The 20,034-nt window shown below is 41.4% G+C and overlaps 1 protein-coding gene across 4 annotated transcripts; it reads left to right on the top strand.

The window, feature by feature from the left end:
* Window positions 1–1,331: 1,331 nt before the first annotated feature.
* On the top strand, window positions 1,332–8,862 carry PDP1 (pyruvate dehydrogenase phosphatase catalytic subunit 1). 4 transcript variants are annotated; one of them, XM_050329810.1, is made up of 3 exons: window positions 1,342–1,445; window positions 1,846–1,880; window positions 4,891–8,862. In XM_050329810.1, the coding sequence occupies exons 2-3, from the start codon at window positions 1,850–1,852 to the stop codon at window positions 6,540–6,542; spliced, it is 1,683 nt and encodes a 560-aa protein (XP_050185767.1). In that variant the 5' UTR covers window positions 1,342–1,445; window positions 1,846–1,849; the 3' UTR covers window positions 6,543–8,862. The 4 variants fall into 4 exon arrangements, with proteins under 4 accessions (XP_050185769.1, XP_050185767.1, XP_050185761.1 ...); XM_050329812.1 differs by lacking the exon at window positions 1,846–1,880 and having other exon boundaries at window positions 1,332–1,445; XM_050329804.1 differs by lacking the exon at window positions 1,342–1,445 and having other exon boundaries at window positions 1,618–1,880.
* Window positions 8,863–20,034: the final 11,172 nt, after the last annotated feature.

The raw sequence follows: 20,034 nt of genomic DNA, 5'->3' as shown, positions 1-20,034 counted from the left end.
TACTTTCCACACTCTTACATCTCAAGTACAACTCACTAAGTGCAGATTTTCTTTTGTTTCCTCTACTGGTTTTGGTATACAGCTGTACCACCCTACCAGCTGGGTAAAGATGCAAGTATACTCAAAATCTGTTTTGTTAGAGCTCCTAAGGGAATGCTAATTGTAACACCCTGAGGCTCGCTGAACATCTGCTGCCAACAACACACAGCAAAGTGGGCATCCCGGCCACCCTGAAAATAGAAAGGCATGAGAGCACAGGCATCTATCAACAGAGAAAGAGATCATCGACTGTTGAATTTATATACTTTCCATATTCAGAAATTTACAGGAAGAGTGAGGCTGGATCAGAGTATCTCAGAAGCACGTGCAAAATTTAGCGTTGCCCTAGAGATGTCAGTGAGGACAAGACCGTAACTAACAGCGTGGAGAGACAGGCAGTAAGGGAGGCTGCTGCTCCTGCCGCACTGGTAGGAATGGGAGGTGCTGCTCTCCTGGGGAAGGGCTTGGTAACCACTGCCCTCAAACCATTCCTTGCTGGCAGCGGCAGCAGCCAAGGTGGCTTTCTCAGCACGGAGGTCCCTGGAGGTTGGCACTCCATGGCAGCTTTGCCTGGAGGGATTCTGGTGAAGACAAAACGCCACGGGGGAAATGAAAAACAAACAAACAAACAAAACCCAACAAACAGAAAAGTCACATGTTGCAGTACAGACTTCAGTCGTCTCTTGAAGACTTAACGTGTTTTGTGATGGTTCACCTCGTGAATATTTCAAGTGGAAAAAAACCCCCAGCCCAAATTTCTCACTCTTTAAAATTAATTCAGAGTAAATGTCAATACGTCTTACAGACGATTTTTAGACATTTTCCCATATTCATTCTAACAGACAGAAGTTGTGTGACTCTAGTTCCTGACCAGCGTGGGAGGCTTTCTCAGGGCAGAGTTCCCCGGTTTAGGGGACAGGCTTCACGGTGGTCTCTTGCGTAGTTAACGTGCTTTGTGACTGTTACAAGGCACTTCACGAGGATTTGAAGGCAGAAAACGCCGCACATTTCCCGCCGGCCTCGCCCTCCCCTCACGCTCAGCGGGGGTGGGGTGGGGGAGGGGCGGACACGCCTCGCGCCGCCGCCGCGTGCGCGCCTTCTCGCCCCTGCGCGGTGCGCGCGCACGCAGCGCCCCCCCGCCCTCCGCCTCCTGCCCCCCACGCGCGCTCCCGCAACCTCCGCGTCACGTGATCACCTTGCCCTCCTCGGCAGCCAATGGGCGGCGCGCCGCGCGCCGCAGGGCGCTTTATAAGGCGCGGCGCGGCAGCCGCGGGCGTGAGGCGGCGGCTGCCGGGGAGTGAGAGGGGCTGGGAGCGCGCGCGGGGTGTCGCGGGCCTTCCACCCGTCTGTCCCTGTGTCGCCTGGTCCTTCCAGCCGCCTCCTTGTGCCGCCCGGGGAGGGGCCAGGTCTGTGCCCGGGACGGGAGGAGGAGGAGGTGGTCGTCGTGCCGGAGGCGGGCGGGCGGCTGGGGAGGGGCGGCCATGTCGGGGCCGCGCAGCGCCTGAGCGGGCAGCGCTGTCCCCGCGGCGGCGCCGGGCGGGCCCGGCCCCTCGCCCTGCCGGAAGGGACAGCGGGGCCGGCGGGGCTCGGTGCGGGCGGTCGCTGCGGAGCTGGCTCGGTCCCATCGCCGGGCGGGCGGCGGCGCCGGGCGCCCGCAGAAGGGCTGTGTGTGCGTGTCTCCTCCTGTCTGCCGTCCTACCTCCGTGCCGGAGCTCTCCGCCTTCTCTAACAAACTCTCTGCCTTGCTTCTCCCCCCGCCCCCCGGGCTTCTGCTTTGTGGATGTTGGCGGCTTCATGTTGTGACAGGAGAATGTGTGTGTGTCCTGGGCCCAGGCGGATCGGTATGTATCTCCCTGCGTGCAGCGACGGGCTCGGGGTCGGATGGGACCCGGGGAAGGGTCTGCCGGGCTGGGCCGTGTCCGAGGGCTGAGGCCTGGGGGGGGAGCATTAACGATGCCGCTTGGGTTCAGTGCTTCTTGTTCCTCCTCCCCATCTCCGTCCTCTACAACAGGTTCGTTCAGGTCTAGTGTAGGTGTAGGAAAGGTACCCCGGGGAAGTGTTATTACCTGAAGCCATGGATGTCTTTGGCACAGTGTTATGGAGGAACCTGTCTGTGCTGTGTCAGTTTGCCTTACTAGTACAACTAGAACATCCCTTTATTAAACGAAGTGGTATTTTTTTGGGTTTTTTCACTGTAGTAGTAGAAAACCCAAGAATTGACCACTTGACTCATTACTGACTGTTCTGTGTTTGCAGCTTGAAAAGTAACATTTGTACCCTGTTCTGGGCTTGGAGAGGTGTTTACACTGCATCAGTTCTAATCTCTTGACAAATTTTGATTGAACTGTAAAATTTGTACTTCACATCTTTTCCTTCTCTGCCACCTTTTGATCAACCATAATGAATTTGGGGTCTTAAAGTAATTGTTTAAAAGCTAGATATGAAGTGTCTGGTTATATTGTGGGGACAAATGGGAGAGACTGAGAATTGCAGTTCAGGTTGAGAAACTTGAAATTTTGCATTTACTTCATCAACTTCATAGGATTTATTAAATCTGGTATGTGAAACAGACTGATCTCTTCAGCTGACGTAGATCTAGTGTAAATGATACAGGCCATGGATTATCTGAGGCCAACTTTCTACTACTTCCTCTTGGATTTCATGTAATGTTTAATGATCTAATGATTAAAAGTCAGCAAAATATCCTCCAGTGGCACTGCAGAGCCATTACAACAGTGGTACATTGGTATTTTTGCTTCATCATGGACCAACAACAAAACTGTCAGAACAGTTGTGGTACCACTGAGGGTCAGCACTGAACACAAATGCTGAGCAGTCAGGAGAACTTGATTCAGCTGGAACGTAATGGGAGAGCAATGCTGAATCCAACGTGCTGCTGTAGGCCAGACACATCCATAGAACCTTGAGGTTACCATTCTGTAAGCAAAATTGTTGCTTTTAAATGTCACCTGAAGAAATATACATACTGTTACCAAAATAGATCCCTTATAATTAGAAGGCAGTGAATATTTCGAGTTGCAGTCTTCTGCTGTCATGCTGTGTGCATGTGAAGCCTGGACTGGAGAAACAGACTTTGAGAAGCAAATGGGTAACATAAATTTAGTATTCATCTGGAAGTTTGAGCCAATATGCTGCTGCTGAGCATCTGGACTACAACCAAAGCTCTTCCTGGTAGCTGCACAACAGAAAACTGCTCAGTTCAATCTTCACAGCTCTCAGTGGGAGACTTGGAGAGGTCAGTGGACAAGATTTTTTGTCAAGAGTGACGGTCACTCATTAAGGCTGGGAAACCAATAATAGCAACATGAATTCTACTTTGCTTTTGGCAGTTATGTATCTTGCAACAGAGAAATGGACTCCGCTCCAGGTTACATAAGGAGAACAAGCAAGCTTGAAGGGAAGAATGTGACTTGCTTCCCTCTCTTGAAACAGAGTGAATGGGGTGAAGTTTCATATATTGCTAGACACTTCTCAGCTGGTCTGGATGATCAGAATCCTATGGCCGAAGCTATGGAAAGCTCAGGGATTAGAGTGTTTACAGAATGCAGTTCCGCCTGTATTGCACGATCCTTTAGATTGAGTATTGGGGCTTGCTGCATATTTTGTAGCAGTTGTCTTGTCAAATACTGTAGTGCTTGGCTAAAAAAAGAAACAATTTAATGACTTGCATAACACAGCAATATCCATTTTTTCAGTACAACAATTAAATCTGAGATAGAATGGTGCTGATAGATTAGTACTGATGACTGCAGTAAGCCTTCTAATGGTCTTTTCTGAGAAGAAGCTTTTATGATGGAACTTGATCATAAAAGTTAGAGGAAACTGAATTCCCTTAACTGCGTGTGCCTTGCACAAGGCGCAGTTCAATTCTATTTCCACTCTGGAATTGTTTCCTCAAGTATGACACTGTGAAAGACTTCCTGATAATGAGGCATGGTGAATAAGATTTTTGAGAGATACTCACACTAATGTTGTGATTTGGTATGTAGATGGGGACAGGGAAGAGTATGTTAGAATGATGTTTCTTCAGGGGAATGAAAAATAAGGAAACCTTTTAAATATGGCAAGTAGTAGAATTTTTTTTTATATACTGAACTTAATAGTTTATCTTAACACTGAACTAGCATTAGCCTATTGAGCAGGGTTCTGTTTTAGTCATGGAAGCAAACACAGTTTGGATGTAGTTCTTCAACTGAATAGCTTCTTAAAGTGTTTTATAATCCTAAAACTTACTGGAGTAGGTGAGCTGTTAGTAAGATGTGGTTACATAAAGAATATGTGCTCTTTATGACCTACTGCTTTCTTCTGTCATCTAAACCATCTTCATCTTAAGCCCACTTGTATATAATCTTGAAGTTGTTCTTGAGTCTTACTGTTAGATGCTTTCTCTTCTTTAGCTTATGGAAAGACAGAGTTTTCCTCCCTATGTGCCACATCTGGCTCTGACATCTGCAAAATCACCAGGAAAGCAAATACCTATGAAAGCCCTGTAGAAGGTGGCAGTGCTCCATGGTAACTGTTGTCCTAAGTTCTTTGAAGATTTCTTGTCTGTCTGGGTGATGTTTTCACTTCCTCCCTGCTATCTGAGTGGTTATAAGAGCTAAAATATCTATTCTGAACTGAAGCGTGGTATAGCTTTTTTGTTGGAGCCCAATGTAGTGTCTATGAACAAACACCTCTTAATGCCTTTCTTTGTCAAGTCCTCTGAAGCTATGAACCCCATATAATAAGGAACTTGGTTAGGGGCTGTTAACATCTTAACACAGAATTCGGGATGGGGGGGAATCTGTTGGCTGTCCCTGTAAGCATAGTTGTTCTCTTGTCTTTCAGCAATTCCAGTCCGAAGCTCCAGGCTGCCATTGTTGTCTGATGCCATGCCAGCACCAGCTCATCTGTTCCCATTGATTCGTAACTGTGAGATTAGCAGAATAGGCAGCACTGCGTGTTACTGCCACCATAGACATCTGTGCTGTTTGTCATCTCATTTTGCTCACAGTCACTTCAGATATGCACCGCAGAAGAAATTTGCAGCACTTTATAGGCCAAAGGAGAACTTTAATCACTTCATTCACACAAGGGATCACGCTTCTGCACCACAGAGGTTTTACCTCACTCCTCCACAGGTCAACAGCATCCTGAAGGCAAATGAATACAGTTTCAAAGTCCCAGAATTTGATGGTAAAAATGTGAGTTCTGTTCTTGGCTTTGATAGCAACCAATTGCCTGCTAATGCTCCTATAGAGGACCGGAGGAGTGCTGCCACATGTTTACAGACAAGAGGGATGCTTCTGGGTGTGTTTGATGGCCACGCAGGCTGTGCTTGTGCTCAAGCTGTAAGTGAAAGACTGTTTTACTACATTGCTGTCTCTTTGTTACCTCATGAGACTTTACTTGAAATAGAAAATGCTGTGGAAAGTGGCAGAGCTTTGTTGCCCATTTTACAGTGGCACAAGCATCCCAATGATTATTTTAGCAAAGAAGCTTCCAAGCTCTATTTCAACAGTTTAAGAACTTACTGGCAGGAGCTGATTGATCTCAACAGTGGAGAGACTACTGATGTAAGAGAAGCTTTAATTAGTGCTTTTAAGAGGCTTGATAATGATATTTCTTTGGAAGCTCAAGTAGGAGATCCAAACTCTTTTCTCAACTATCTAGTACTGCGAGTTGCATTTTCTGGTGCAACGGCCTGTGTGGCCCATGTGGATGGTGTTGACTTGCACATTGCAAACACAGGTGATAGTAGAGCAATGCTTGGGGTTCAGGAAGAAGATGGATCTTGGTCTGCAGTTAATTTGTCCTATGACCACAATGCACAAAATGAACATGAAGTGGAACGTGTGAAAATGGAGCATCCAAAATCTGAAGAGAAAAGTCTTGTGAAACAAGATCGTCTCTTGGGTCTTCTGATGCCTTTCAGAGCTTTTGGTGATGTCAAGTTTAAATGGAGTATTGAACTGCAGAAGAGAGTAATAGAATCAGGCCCAGATCAGTTGAATGACAATGAATATACAAAGTTCATTCCTCCAAACTATCACACTCCCCCATACCTCACAGCTGAACCAGAAGTCATACATCACAGATTACGGCCGCAGGATAAGTTCCTGGTTTTGGCTACAGATGGGCTGTGGGAGACAATGCACAGGCAAGATGTGGCTAGAATTGTAGGGGAGTACCTCACTGGTGTTCACCACCAACAGCCAATAGCTGTTGGGGGCTATAAGGTAACTTTGGGACAGATGCATGGTCTCTTAACAGAAAGGAGAGCAAGAATCTCTTCAGTATTTGAAGATCAGAATGCAGCGACTCACCTGATACGACATGCAGTGGGTAACAATGAGTTTGGAACCGTGGATCATGAGCGACTGTCCAAGATGCTTAGTCTTCCAGAAGAGCTGGCTCGAATGTATAGGGATGACATTACAATTATTGTGGTGCAGTTCAATTCACATGTTATAGGTGCATGTCAAAATGAGGAACTGTGAATTTAATGTAGTGAACTAATCACCAAAGTTGTAACAATGGCCAGTATGAGCAGCAAATTAAAAACATCCACCCAACAATAAAACCCAAAAAAGCCTTTGGCAAACAAATTGTTTGTTTGCTAGATTCAGCATATCCATTGTTCCTGCCTTTCTCCAGAGCTCTAAATACATGGGAAGTGCTATTGACCTATAACAAAACTTGAAGAGGATGTTACAGTTTGGGAAAACAGGCTTTTGTAACAGCTTTGCACTGTTGATTTCATGAATACTGCTAGAACAATGTCTTGAGTTTGGCAGATTTGGGTGAGGGAGGGAAGTAGGATGAAGAATTAACTATCAAAGATCTGGCTATTCAAGAAACAAAGCCTGTTTATAAAATAGCTGAAAATATCTATACTTTAAGAAGAGATAAGTAAAAACGTTGCTGAATTTTTTTACAGGGCTAATTCTTGGTATAGTTATGTGTGAATATATTGTCTGTTGTTTCTCTGAAGTAGAAGGTCACTTTAACCAAGTAAGTCTTCAGTGTAACAAAGTTGTCTCACTTTCATATGGACAATGTCATTCACATAAGGATATTTGTCTAAGTGTTGACTTTCAGTGCAGGTCTAAGCCATAATCAATACCTGAGATTGTTACAGCTTAATCAGAATCTTATGCACGGTAACTTCTAAATTTCTTGTGCATTAATACTTGGCTGTGGGTTTCTGGTCAACCTGTAGGGCAATAATACATTACAACATGCAGCAAGATACCAGATAACTTTGTGGAGGACTTCAGTTGGCACTCTTTCAGACTTTCCAGAAAGTCAGTGTTGTTGGTTAAGGCTATGTTTGCTTTCCTAAAGGTTATGTCCTTCATGGACTCCACCTCTTGTTGCTTGTCTAGTAAATAAATTTTCACTTGAAAAGATCAGGAAATCATTGCTAACCTCTTTGTGGCTTTGTAATTTGCACTCATTTTAATTTTGGCTGTTTCAAATGGTCACATATCAGAAGTCCCTCACTTGAACTCATATTTGTAAGTTGCGTTAAAAACTACAAATTATAAAAAATTGAAGTATGGCTTGTAAATAGCATTTTAATCGGGGAAACTGGCATGCACGTGTATGTTCAGTGGCTGTTTCTAGCAGCTTCTTTTAGTTGTGTGTTTCTAGACAGCTGCTTTATGCATGTTCTTACAGTCCAGAATGCTATCACAGAGCAACCTCTGGAATGGGTCTCTCTGTCTTGTAATGGTTTAATTTGAACTTAAAAGATTGGCTATACTTCCGTACCTGAAGTTGTTGGGCTTGTAGTTATAGAAAGTAGAGACTGACAGCTAATTGATCATCCTTGTATCTAATTTAGGCATGTTGCATTGTATGCAGATTTATTTTAACCTGGCCTTAGGTTAAAAACTCAAATGCTGACTGAAATACTTGATGACTGAGAGAACACATGCAACTTGATTCCTGTGTTGCAGAGAACAGTGATTGGTCATCTTATTTCACTTAGCAAGGTGTTTCAGTTAAAATACCTCCCTAGCCTTCATCATTGCTAGTTAAATCAACACTTTCCTCAATTAACCAAAATATGCTAGGTTTCTAAAGTGGCATTTTCACTACATATAAATCTTGCCAATTAATGCTACTCTTGCATAGAATACACTTATTTTGAACAACAAACCTGTCCTATAGTAAACATTGGCTCCTCAAACTCGCAAATGCTATGTGTACTCAGTGGCCTGCAGCTTTAGTATGGCTGTTTCTTTACCTGACCTTAAGTATCAGCATCAGTATTGCTGTAACATTAATGATATCTAAGTTCACATTCAAGATATGCACAACCCTTCTTTATTTGAAGGGAAAAGAGGAACTCTAAAATACTTAGACAATTACTGGCTGTTGACATTGCTTCTATATCTTGTGTTTTGGTGACTGTGTCATTAACTAGGTCAATAGATTTTTGTTCTAGCATTCAAATGCAGTATGTAATCTCAGCTGTTGCAGTATTTAACTTTCTTACTTTTTTACTGTTAAAGCTCTATTACATGTATTGATGTACTTACCCTATGATTGTTAGTATGGGTTTGGTACAAGTCACAGCTAAAACAAATGCACATTGTCCCATGGATACAACTTTTATTGAGGAAAAGCTGCTTTTTGTAGTAAAGATGCATATATATATATATAGGGTCAGACAAAAGAATATTTATGTATTGCTTGGAGGCTTGCTCAGTACATATGCAGTGAACAGAAGCAGCATAACTGCCTGCTGACCAGGTGGTCTGAACAAACATCTTTTAACAGATTCCAATAAAATGATCAATTATGCAAAAATCCATGTGTGTTGAATTGATGTAGAATGTGATTTCTGTTCTGCTAGGACTGAGCTTATGAACTGCTTATATTTCAAGACTTTGTTTCTTTGTTTTGTCCCTGTTATGAATAGAGCAGATGGCCAAACAAAGTGAAGTATAAATGGAAACAGACTGAGAGTTGAACTTCTGAGCTCTTAAATACCACTGTGAGACTTGAACACCTACATATCAGGCATACTGGTGCTACCTCCCCCAGGCAGCAGAACTCAAATCCTTCCATCAGTATCACTGCATGTCTCAGTGCCCAGCACCTCAGGAGTACCTTTAGGTGCACTGCTGCTGATGAAGCAGCATAATTTGAGATCATAGAGCTGCATACTGTACTGTGTATAGAGCAACACGGCATTTCATACACAATCTAAAACACGTTTGTGGATTAAACTGCCGTAAGAATGAACGGAGCATGAACTAAATAGAAACAGCTCTTCTGCCACAGGTTGCAGACATGTTGTTTACGTTGTCTACCAGAGTTGTTGCATTGCAGAAAGTACAGTTACGGTGTATGTAAGGAGGATGGTGTGATTACTTTTCCAAATAAGGATTTCACAGATGCACATACATGGCTCAACCAAGGAGAGTGGCTGAATCTTGGTAGTCAACACGAGACCTCAAGTTCACCTTAATCTTTAAGACTGTTGTTGATGAATATCAACAGAATTGTTTAACAGTGATACTAGGTAAGAAAGGAATGGGAGATCTCCTGTTAGTCTGTGCTTTCAACTTAATACTCTGTAAATCTTCCCTGGTGTGGTATGTGCATTGTATTTTCTTTGGACAATATTTTACAACTACTGCTGTGATAATTTCTGTGTTCTCAGTTTGCTGTAGAATCACTAAGGTTGGAAAACACCTTTAAGGTCATTGAGTCAAACTGTTAACCTACTGTTGCCAGGTCCACCACTAAATCATTAGAATAATGAATTTTTCATAATATTTTTCATAACAATCTAAACCTTCCCTGCCAAAACTTGAACCAATTTCCTCTTATCCTGTCACTTGGTACCTGGGAGGAAAGTCTGACTCTCACATGTTTACAATCTCCTTTCAGGTAGTTGTAAAGAGCAGTAAGATCCCTCCACTGAGCCTCCTCTCCAGACTAATCAACCCCTGCTCCCTCAGCTGCTCCTCTTAAGACTCGTGCTCCAATGTTCACATGCAATCTATGTGCATGACTTGGTGTGCACAGAACTTAATAAAGTATTTTCCCTTTCCACTCATGTCCTAGATGTAGGGCAGAGTTTTGCATATAGCAGACCTTTCAAACACAGGAGTGTAGCCTCAATGTGAGAAGCTGTTTGAAGTTAGTCTCTTAAACTTGGGTCTCTCTGCTTGAAACAATTCTGGACTGAAATGCTTCTGGTAACTTTCTGATAAATATTCTGAAGAAGGCTTAGGCTGCTCTGTTCTTCCTCACACTGGAAGCATGTTTGTAATGAGATTATCTGATGTAGATGGATAATTTGGGTTTCTGGTTCTAAGCATCTGTGTTGACCTAAGCTCCCTGATGCAGACAGTCCATGTGGTTTCATGACAAACAAACAAGTGCTGTCTGATTTGCACCAATGGCTGTTGTGGCAAACACTGCTGATTACTCATAAGTGCTGCTGGATGGCAGTCCCAGAACAGTGCTAGCACAAGGCATTTTGAGATTCCATGGTAGTTGGCATCTTTTAGTTGATATACTTGATCCTATGGAGGAAACTCCTGCAGCTTCTGATTGTTGTTCAGTAATATATAAATAGAAACAAAATCCATGGAGTTGGAAGATGAGGAAACATGTAGGTTCTCCACTTAGGTATTAAACATTCTTAATGACTGAGGGTTTTTTTTTATTAAATTGTTGTCTTGTAAAAGCCAAAACTTGAAAATAATTGCTTTTACCATGGGAAATAGGTTCTTAGGAGAGAGGAAAAAGAAAAACAGACCAAATCATGTAATTAATCCTTTAAATTGTCAAACCAATTTTAATTTTTGTCCTGCTGTTTGGTATGCCATCCCTCTGAATGCTGAAACACAACACATGTCAGTTGTACAGGGTGTGTTGTTTCTTATTCAAGCTTATGCAGAACCGTACCCAAAAGCCTTCTTGACAGGTTTAAGTAGTAATAAGTTGCCCACCCTACTGACATGATGGCAGATCTAGGGTTGTCTTTGCAATGCAATAGATAAGCTTGTTATGCTGGTTACACCTTCTGTTTTGTTTGCTACTCATACATGTTTTAATAATAAATTTCTGGATAGTGGCAAAGAATAACTTTCAGTAGTGGCTCATAAACGCAGTGGAAGTTGGTAGGAGCACTGTGTGGCAAAAACCAAAACAATCTGAGTGGATAAATGGTCTGTCCTCATCTGTTCTGCAGGGTCTGAGGGTAAAAAAACAATCTCAAACAACTTATCTCATGTATTGATCAATGTGTAAGTCTTCTGAAGCTGCATTTATTGCAAGTGACCCCCTTAATCATTCATGAAGCTTTCCAGGATTACGTAAAACAGCGTAAGTAAATACAGGCACCATTCAGTATGCCGTGATAACCAGGTACTTTATTTTACATGTGGCAATTAACAGGAAACAAGATAGGTTTTTTTCCTAGAACTTGAGTAAGAGGAGTAGACTAAAAATTCTCACTCCTCAAAAAATCAGGATGGCACAGCACGAGATTATTTTTGGATTGTCCTCCTTATATTTTCATCTCTTTCTGTGTTGAAGGGGATAAAAAGGGTGAAAAGAACAACAGAACAGTCTATCCTAGATTGGATAAGTATCCAACTATCCCAATCTGTATAAGTAAGTAATCAGTTTCACAGATTGCAGGGGATGTTTTATACAGCAGACTGTTCACTATCATCATGGTGAATCTTTTTTGAACAGAAAAAATTTTCTTGATTTATAGACTTTTTATTACATTTCCTAGCTAGGAAGTCCTATTGAATAAAACTTGTCAATACTAAACTATTTTTTATAGCATCATGAACAAACTGGTCAGTTTTAATATCCTATATTTGTATTTAGTGTAGCCTTTAATATATTGCCTCACATCTTAATTGCAAAAATAATCCAGTTAGGGCTGTTTAACTGCCACATCACATGATACTGAAAGACAGAAAAAATGCCTGATAAGTAGGGAAATCATTGATGTTAGCAGGAAAGCACCCCGTGAGCTGACACACAGCCATGTATTAAGCATAGTTTCTTTCAAAAGCTCTGTATATTAATGAAATGAATCTCAAACTTGCAGCAAGGGTATAATCATTAATTGTGCAGTCTTCACTGTTGCTCTTCCCTAGTAATTCCTTGCCCACTGTGGTGGCTTAACAACTAAGCTAATATGACAATAGTGTTTTCCAATGTTTTGTGGATTGTATGCAAGTTGATTAAAATGATTAATGGTAATTGGTTAGTGTTCCCAGTCTGAGGCAGCTGTGAGATGAGTGAATGTTGCTTCCCTAATAGCAGCTTCTTCTAAAGGGGGAAAAGGTAAATCTTTACTGTCTCTTAACAAAAGCTGGCTGCTGTACAGGAGACCTGTACAGACGCTATAGCACAGCAGTGTTTGATAGGGATTTATTACTCCTGCTAAAAAGCCAAATGTGTTCATTTGTACAGGATGTTACCTTAGTGCAGCTACCACCCCACTACTCTGGAACTAGCTCAAATGTCCCTGCAAAACTCAATGTTTTCCTGTGTAGTCACTCTTGTGGGCAGATCCCTTACCAGCTTTGTCTTAAGACATCTAAATTGGATACCTCTGTATGTGCTGGGTGCTGAAGCTCCTGTCACAGCTGGTGGAGCTGTATTCTGATCCTGCTGTGGAGTCTGAGTAGCTATTCAGCCCACTCCACACCTGCATTAAACTCCATTGAGTACAATAGAAGCTTCATCACCTTGTCCCCACAGGCAGCCCCATTTACATGTTTCCTGAAGGCAAATCTTAACCACTCTTTCCAGTGTCCTCCAAGGTACAGCAGTCCTGTACAAGGACTGCCATGGCCACATAGCATCTGCCACTTCTGCATAATGACTATAGTTTTTTTAATTGTGTCATACTTAGTGTACCTGTAATTAGCCCTATTCTAAAGGCCTGTTCTTGCCCTTTTGTTTTTAAGGTATATGGAAGTGCGTCTCAAACTTCAGTGTCACCTTTTGTGTTGACCTACCCGGGTAATGTGTAGGATGTCTCTGCTGTGCACTTATGATTACACCAAGTACTCCCTTTATTTTCCCTGTTACAAAGCCCTGCTACTGTTTATGAGTTAAGTGAGCAACATGGTTTCCTTGGCATAACCTCTGAAGCCTGCACTTGCAACAGTGTTCAGCATTCCTTCTAGCTTTCATGAGCAGGAATCTGTAAAGCTCACAGCACAGCTGATCAGAGGAATCTATGTTTTCTATTTATTCTGCTGCAAAGCTCAGTTGTAAGAATGGCTCTACAGAAAAGATGATCCAGCCTTTACATAGTTCCCCTCTATCTGAAAAAAGAAGTAAAAAATCCTAAACTGAGGACACAATGTCTTTTTATCAAAATAGTCCACCTTGTAAAAGGTAAAATACTAATAATTAAGGAAAAAACGCAGCCTGAACTTAAAGTTGATAATACAAAAGGGAGAAGAAGAATATTCTAGCAGGAGGCTTGGCAGCACTGTAATATGGCAAGGGAAGGCAGACTTTTGCCAAACTGAGCCAGTGAATCTGATCTAGAAATGAACACTGAAGTGCCATTCACTGCTTAGCAAACACTGACGCAAAAGATTCTGAGAAGTTGTCTAGCTCAGTGTCAGAAAAATAGACAGCATAAAAAATGTGTAGGTGTTTGACAGACCCTTTGTCTTTTTGGTATTCTGTTTTTGGTTTGTTTTTTTTTTATTTTACGTTTGGACCGTGTTTATTTAGCTTCATGCTAAATCATCTTCAAATAGGTGAAAAGAATCTATATTCTATAGAAGCGATGTGCAGGAGATGCTTCTTACAGCTGAGGAAGGCTACTGACTACTGGTACTTTGTCAAGAGTCTGTGAGGAGCAGTTGTGAAAATCCAGCTGACAGAAAAATACAAGGAAAGAAAGTCATACACGATAAGGTCCCAAAAAATAACAGACCCTCCAGGTTGGTAGCTGGCAAGCACTCAGGCTGGTATTACTGCATTTTAAAGCTACTGTAGCAAACAACATTTTGGGAATTAAAATTGCCTGAGCTATGACAAGAGTTCAAACATTTGAAACATATCATTACTGAATTTGGTAAAAGACTCAATTCAGACAATTTTGATGCCTGCTGTATTTGGTAACCTGTATTAAAATAGAAATATCAGAGTGCTGTGGGTCCTATTTCTCAACGCAGCAGCTCAAAAGAGCCTTTGAAACACGCCACAGCAGTGATATTAAAAGCTCAGTTCTGAAGTGAGGGAATCATAAGAGTCCCTTTGATATGAGATCAAGTATTCCCAGGGTAGCCACGGGAAGGAGATTTGGAAACTCTCACTCGCCACAGCAGCTAACTCTTAAAAAAGTAACACAAGATCTGTCTAGCTAGTGAAGAGACATAAAAAGCACATCATAAGCTGTGAGACAGTAACAGAAGTGGCAATGTGGAGTTAGGAGACAGGTACAGAAAAGCAACAGAAGGTGGAGTTTTTCAGTAGTACACAGAAATACAATGAATGTGAATCCTAAAGAAAAATTGGGATAAAGCAGGAAAAAGTAAGGGAGAAAAAAACCTGTCTTAATGTTTCTTTAGAGCTGAAATTGTACACTTGAAAGAAAACCTAGATGTGTGTCATAAAACAGATACAGAAGGCAGCACAATAAACTACAGTGATGTCAGAGAGAGCTACGAAGAGAAAGAATCTTGCATTGGTTATAGTTGGTGACATTGTCCTGCTCAGAAAAAATAAACAACAGATCAAGAGATCAGAAATGACTGGATGTCTAAGCTGAAGACCAAAAAAAAAAAAAGAAAAGAAAAGGGAAAGCTGACCAAAGTACAGCTTCTGCTGTTTTGATTTTTTAAATTAAGTTTACTGGTTTTGTGCAAACATGAAAACAGAGACACAAGTTATTGAAACAAATGTATGGGTAAAGGGAATTTTAAAAACCAAGGAAAATGCACATTACAAAATACTACCTTTCTGATTTTTACATTGCAACGACACCTCAGTACAGAAGACAGAAAAGAAGCTGTGAGTGAGGAAGAAAGATAAAAGATCAGAGAAACTAAGTAGAGGAAAAAAATTAAAATCAGAGCTGAGGAGCTTGTCACTATTTTTTCTGTCAAAGTCTTCTAATTTGGATGATGCCTGTGTGGAGTTTTTTATAGGTTTTTGAGCCCTAAGGCTGTGCTTGTAGACCATGAAAAGTTTAGTTTGGCTTAGAATGTAGTTAAAAGCAACTGTATGCTGATATTTGCATGAGTGTTAAAATGCAAAACTGGAAGTTTTGCTCATGCATTCCAGCAGTTGCTGCCCAAATGAATACTAATCATTGTGGCCTTCCCTTGTTCAACAAGTTTTTCTTGTTCTCCATACTTCAGGTAAATGCTGCTGTCCTGAAGTCCAAGTTCATTTTGTCTATCTTAAATCACACCCACCCAAGAGAAGAACATGCTGCAAGCATGCACATGACTGTCCATGTGCATTCCTTAAATGGAATGTCCTCAAGGCATTCAGAGATCCTGCCAGTCCACCAGAGACAGACAACTGGGTCAACTATTGCCAAATGGGGAGTAAATAATCAGAATTGTTTGCAAAACTTGAAGCATCACATGTTATCTGGCAGCTTCATAGGCAAAGAACTAAAATTTTTTTCATAAGATGACTTTTGGGGGTGTTTCATTTTCAGAAACCTCCTCCCGAGATAAATTTAGTTCCCAGAATATTCCACTGGTGGGAGTTTAGTAGAACAGTGAATATGTCTGTACTGATGATGTGATTGTTTTGGCAGAACCAGCCAGGAATATAAGTCCAACACACATTTGGACTTTGCAATAGTGAATTGATCAACTATTGACTGAACTAAGCAAAAATTGACATTCTAGGGTATTCAACTAGCAAGGACAATAATACATCCACACCTGACAGCAAAACATAACAGAAAACAAAACCCAAAGTAAATAAAAAACTTGACTCAGATCTTAAGCATAATATTTTAATGGGTAATCTTATACAAACGATGACAATAAAAGCATTGTTGGTCTGGATGACAGTTTGTAAAAACAAAACCTACAAATCAAGAACAAACAAATCATTTCCACTGTGACTTCAAAGTTTTCTTGTAAAAGCAGGTAAAAAAAAAAAAAGAAAACGCTAGTGATTACTAATAAGAACAGAGGTAATGTATGTTCACACTGATACCAGTTTTGATCTACTCCTGATTTTAAAAAATCAATGGACCTATCCAAGAAATAGGTCTTTGCTGATGTATTTGTAGAGGAAACTAAGAAGCAGCGTAAGTTACAAAGGCTGCAAAAGACATCTTGGATTCAAAATGTGTATTAATTTTCATATGCTTCATTACATTTCCAAAGATTAACACAAATGAATTTGATTAATTACTCTTTAAAGAAGCAGTGAAAGCAATACTACAAATTCTTTATTTGCTAGTTTTCTGTCTTTCTTAAAACTTCAGTTAATCTAACCCAGTATTTTACTTAAGATTTTGAATAAAACATTCTATATCTGTAAACTCCTCCAAAACACTTTGCATCAGCCTTTTTCTGTTCATTTCTTCATAAGCTAGAATTAGTCACTTGAGTCAAAGCAAGAGAGGGTCAGAATAAAGAGGAAATTGCGGTTTGAAATTTTCTTAAGAAGTCAAATAACTTAAAAAATGCACTGTGCATTTCTTAAATGGGAGACAAATTCTGCATGAATTTCTTCAGGTTTTATTTTCACAGAATGGTAGAGGTTGGCAGGAACCTCTGGAGATCATCTAGTCCAAATCTCCTGCTTAAGCCCCTGGTCAGTCAGGAAAACTGCTGTCACAGATAAACCAAATTAAATAAAGCTTCAGGCAGGTCAGAAGAAGTTTGGATAGACTAAGCCTGAAGACTCTCTATCCTGAGGCCTTGCAAACTCAGTACAAAGCTTATGGCCCATTGCTAGCAATGACTGGGCTGTGTTACAGGACTATGTAATTACAAAGTCCATGCTGGCTGCTCCCAGTCACCTTCTTCTTCAATTATTTGGAGGTTCTTTCCAGGAATATTTGCTCCATCACACTCCAGGGGATAGAAATGAGACTGATCAGCCTGTAGTTCCCTGTGTCCTCCTATTTGCCCTTCTTGAAGACAGGAATGACATTCACTCTTTTCTACTGTTCAGGAACCTTTTCTGATCACCATAATCTTTCACAGATAATTGACAGTGGCCTCAATAACATCAGCCAGCACTGGGCCTATGAACTTTAACATGTCCTTTTGTTTGTTTGTTTGCTTGCTTGCTTGCTTTTGTTTTGTGTTCCTTAACTTGATCTTTTTCCTCTTGCTCCAGGCTTTCTCACAGGTTTCAGGAGCATGGAGTTTCTGAAGGCTGACCTTGCCAGTAAATCGCAGATACCTCAGCTTTCACCATATCCCTTCTGCCAGGTCCCCTACTCCATTCAGCAGCAGGCCCATGTTTTCCCTTGCCTTTCTTTTGCAGCTGATACATTTGTAGATATCCTTCTTGGTGTTCTCCACAGTTCTTTATCAGATTTAACTCCAGATGAGTGTTGGCTTTCCTATCCCTTTCCCTGCGTGCTTGGACACCATCTCTGCATCCCTTGCAGTTCACCTGTCCTTGCTTCTACCTCTCGTACACTTCCTTTTTATATTTGACCTTTGTCGGGGTCTCCTTGCTCATCTTCACAGCCTTTGCTTGATTTTCTGCACGTTGGGATGGATCATTTTGGAGTGGGAAGAGGTGACACAAAAATTAAATGGTCTCCTCTTCCCCTCTTCTCTCTATAGATGCATTGCACAGGATTTCTCCAAGTAGATACCCTAGGAGACCACAGTCTGCTCTCCCGAAGTCCAGGGTTGATCCTGCTATTTCTCTTGCTTTCTCTTTGTGGGGTCCTCCACCATTTCATGGCCACTGCTGCCCTTGCCCTTCATATCCCTGAAAAGTTGCAAGTGTGGTGTCCAGGAGAGTGCTTGCCCACATTGGCTCTGTGATCGTCTTCATTAGCAAATACTCATCAATGCACTCCAGTAACCTGCTTGTGTCCTGGTTGACCTCCCAATCAGTATCATAGCAGGGCATTTTTGTTAGAATGTAGAAAGTCAGCAGTTAATCAACTTTATTAAAGCAATCTGTTGAAGGTACTTGTTTCTGAATAATGCAAAAATATTTTTTTCTGAAGTCTTAATAAACAGCTCAGGTAATTTTACAAAGTAGGAAGCAATTTAAGCAAACAGAGAAGGAATCAGGCAGATAAAGAGAGAAACCACTCACATTACTATGAATTCTGGGTACATAAAATAAATGTATAAAGAGGAAGGAAAAACTGCACTGCCTTTTAAGAAAGTGAGTGAGCTTAAAATTGAGCCAAAACCTGGTTACATGAAAGAATTCTTGAATGAAATCCTGGCTCTGAAATCGAGAGAAATCCTTGGTTGTGGCAAGGCATCTGGCAGCATTTTATTGATCTTTGACACATATGGATTCTGTTCCTTATGCTGCCAGGCATGACTGGGTTATTGTAGGCAAGTTGCTCAAGATCAAGTTTTAAAATGTAGTCACTGAATTTGCAAACCTCAGACTTTGAATTGCAATTTCAAAGCCCGTGCCCATACAGGCTGAGAGTGCACCTGCACCATTTTGGCTTCAAATGGCTCTCTGAATGCTCAGCATGCCTGAAAATCGAGCAAGAGAAGTCACAATTGAACAAGTGCTTTGCACACTTGCGCTTCCTACTCTTCTCCAGATTGTTACAGCTGTGAGTTAGTAATGAGGTTATTCACAAAGACACTACTAAGTTAAAATTAAGCTTTGTGGGTTGTACTGGAATTAGCACAGTAAATTCAAAATGCAAACTTGAACATTGATATAGTAACATTAATATTGTTGACCATTCATATAGTAGCTTTATTTTACTGTGTAAAACTTTCTACTAACTTTTATTTTCTTTCAGCATCATCCTGTAGTCCTCAAGGAAGCAGTTTCACTTAATCACACCTTCCTGCCTGGGCAAAACGTGTTTGTAATTAATTGTAATTAACTGAGTTTAAGGAAAAAAATTGATTTTGTAGGCTCTTGTTGTAGGCAGTTGGTCTTTGATGTTCCTTCCCTTTGGGTTCGTTTTCAGTCACAAAACATCTGTTCTCCATGTAATTGGGAAAAGTTGGGATAATGTAATTAGGCAAACATCCTCTAGCTGCTGAATCTTCTTCCTGATGGGAGTTTAGCTGAAAAAACCAACCCTGATTCTTTTATCAAGCAATGATTCTCCAGCTAATCTGTTCAGTCTGGGTACCACCAAGACTCTGGTCTTTTCTCTTAATGAATTATTTGTAAATGGGGCTCCTCCTTGTGGGTGATGCTCGCAGCACAGGGCTGGGCAGCGGCGGGCCGGTCCCTGCAGCTGCCTGGGTTTAGGCACAGCAAATCGTTGGCGATTAATATGCAAAAAGCATTTCAGTTGTGCCAACACTTCACACCAGAGGTTCATGTGCAAGCCCGAGGGGCGGTTGATGGTTACGAGCTCTGGAGGTGTTTTTGTAAGGAGTCAGGCCGAGGTGGTGGTAAGGGAGATGCTCTCTTGAGGCCAACCAGCCTTTATTCACAGCTGCCATGTGAGAAAAGAAGCAGCAGTCTCTGTCTCAATGGCTGCAAGGTGCAATGGCTGATACCAACAAGTTTGCCCACCACCCTTAAATTAATTTAAAATTAATTTCACATTAGCTGGGGATGCTGCTGCCAAGAGCAGCAGGCTTGGCAATGGCAAGAACCCTACGAGGAAACACTTCCCTGTGTCCTGAATTAATGTGAAATGGCACTGGTTCAATCTGCCCACAGTTTAATTTCATGGTGATTTTCAGTCAAGTGTTCTTTTAGAAAAGCTGAAATAATGTACTGTGTCATAGCTCAGTGTTATGCTGAAATGAAGGATCCTGTTGAAGTTGAAACTCTGTCCATTCAAGTTGGAAAAATTCAAATTTT

The sequence above is a fragment of the Myiozetetes cayanensis genome, unplaced genomic scaffold, assembly GCF_022539395.1.
Source record: "Myiozetetes cayanensis isolate MyiCay16 unplaced genomic scaffold, myiCay2020 scf1, whole genome shotgun sequence".
Classification (NCBI taxonomy): Eukaryota; Metazoa; Chordata; class Aves; order Passeriformes; family Tyrannidae; genus Myiozetetes; species Myiozetetes cayanensis.
The sequence above is the reverse complement of the archived record's forward strand: the minus strand, read 5'-3'. Positions and strand labels throughout refer to the sequence as shown.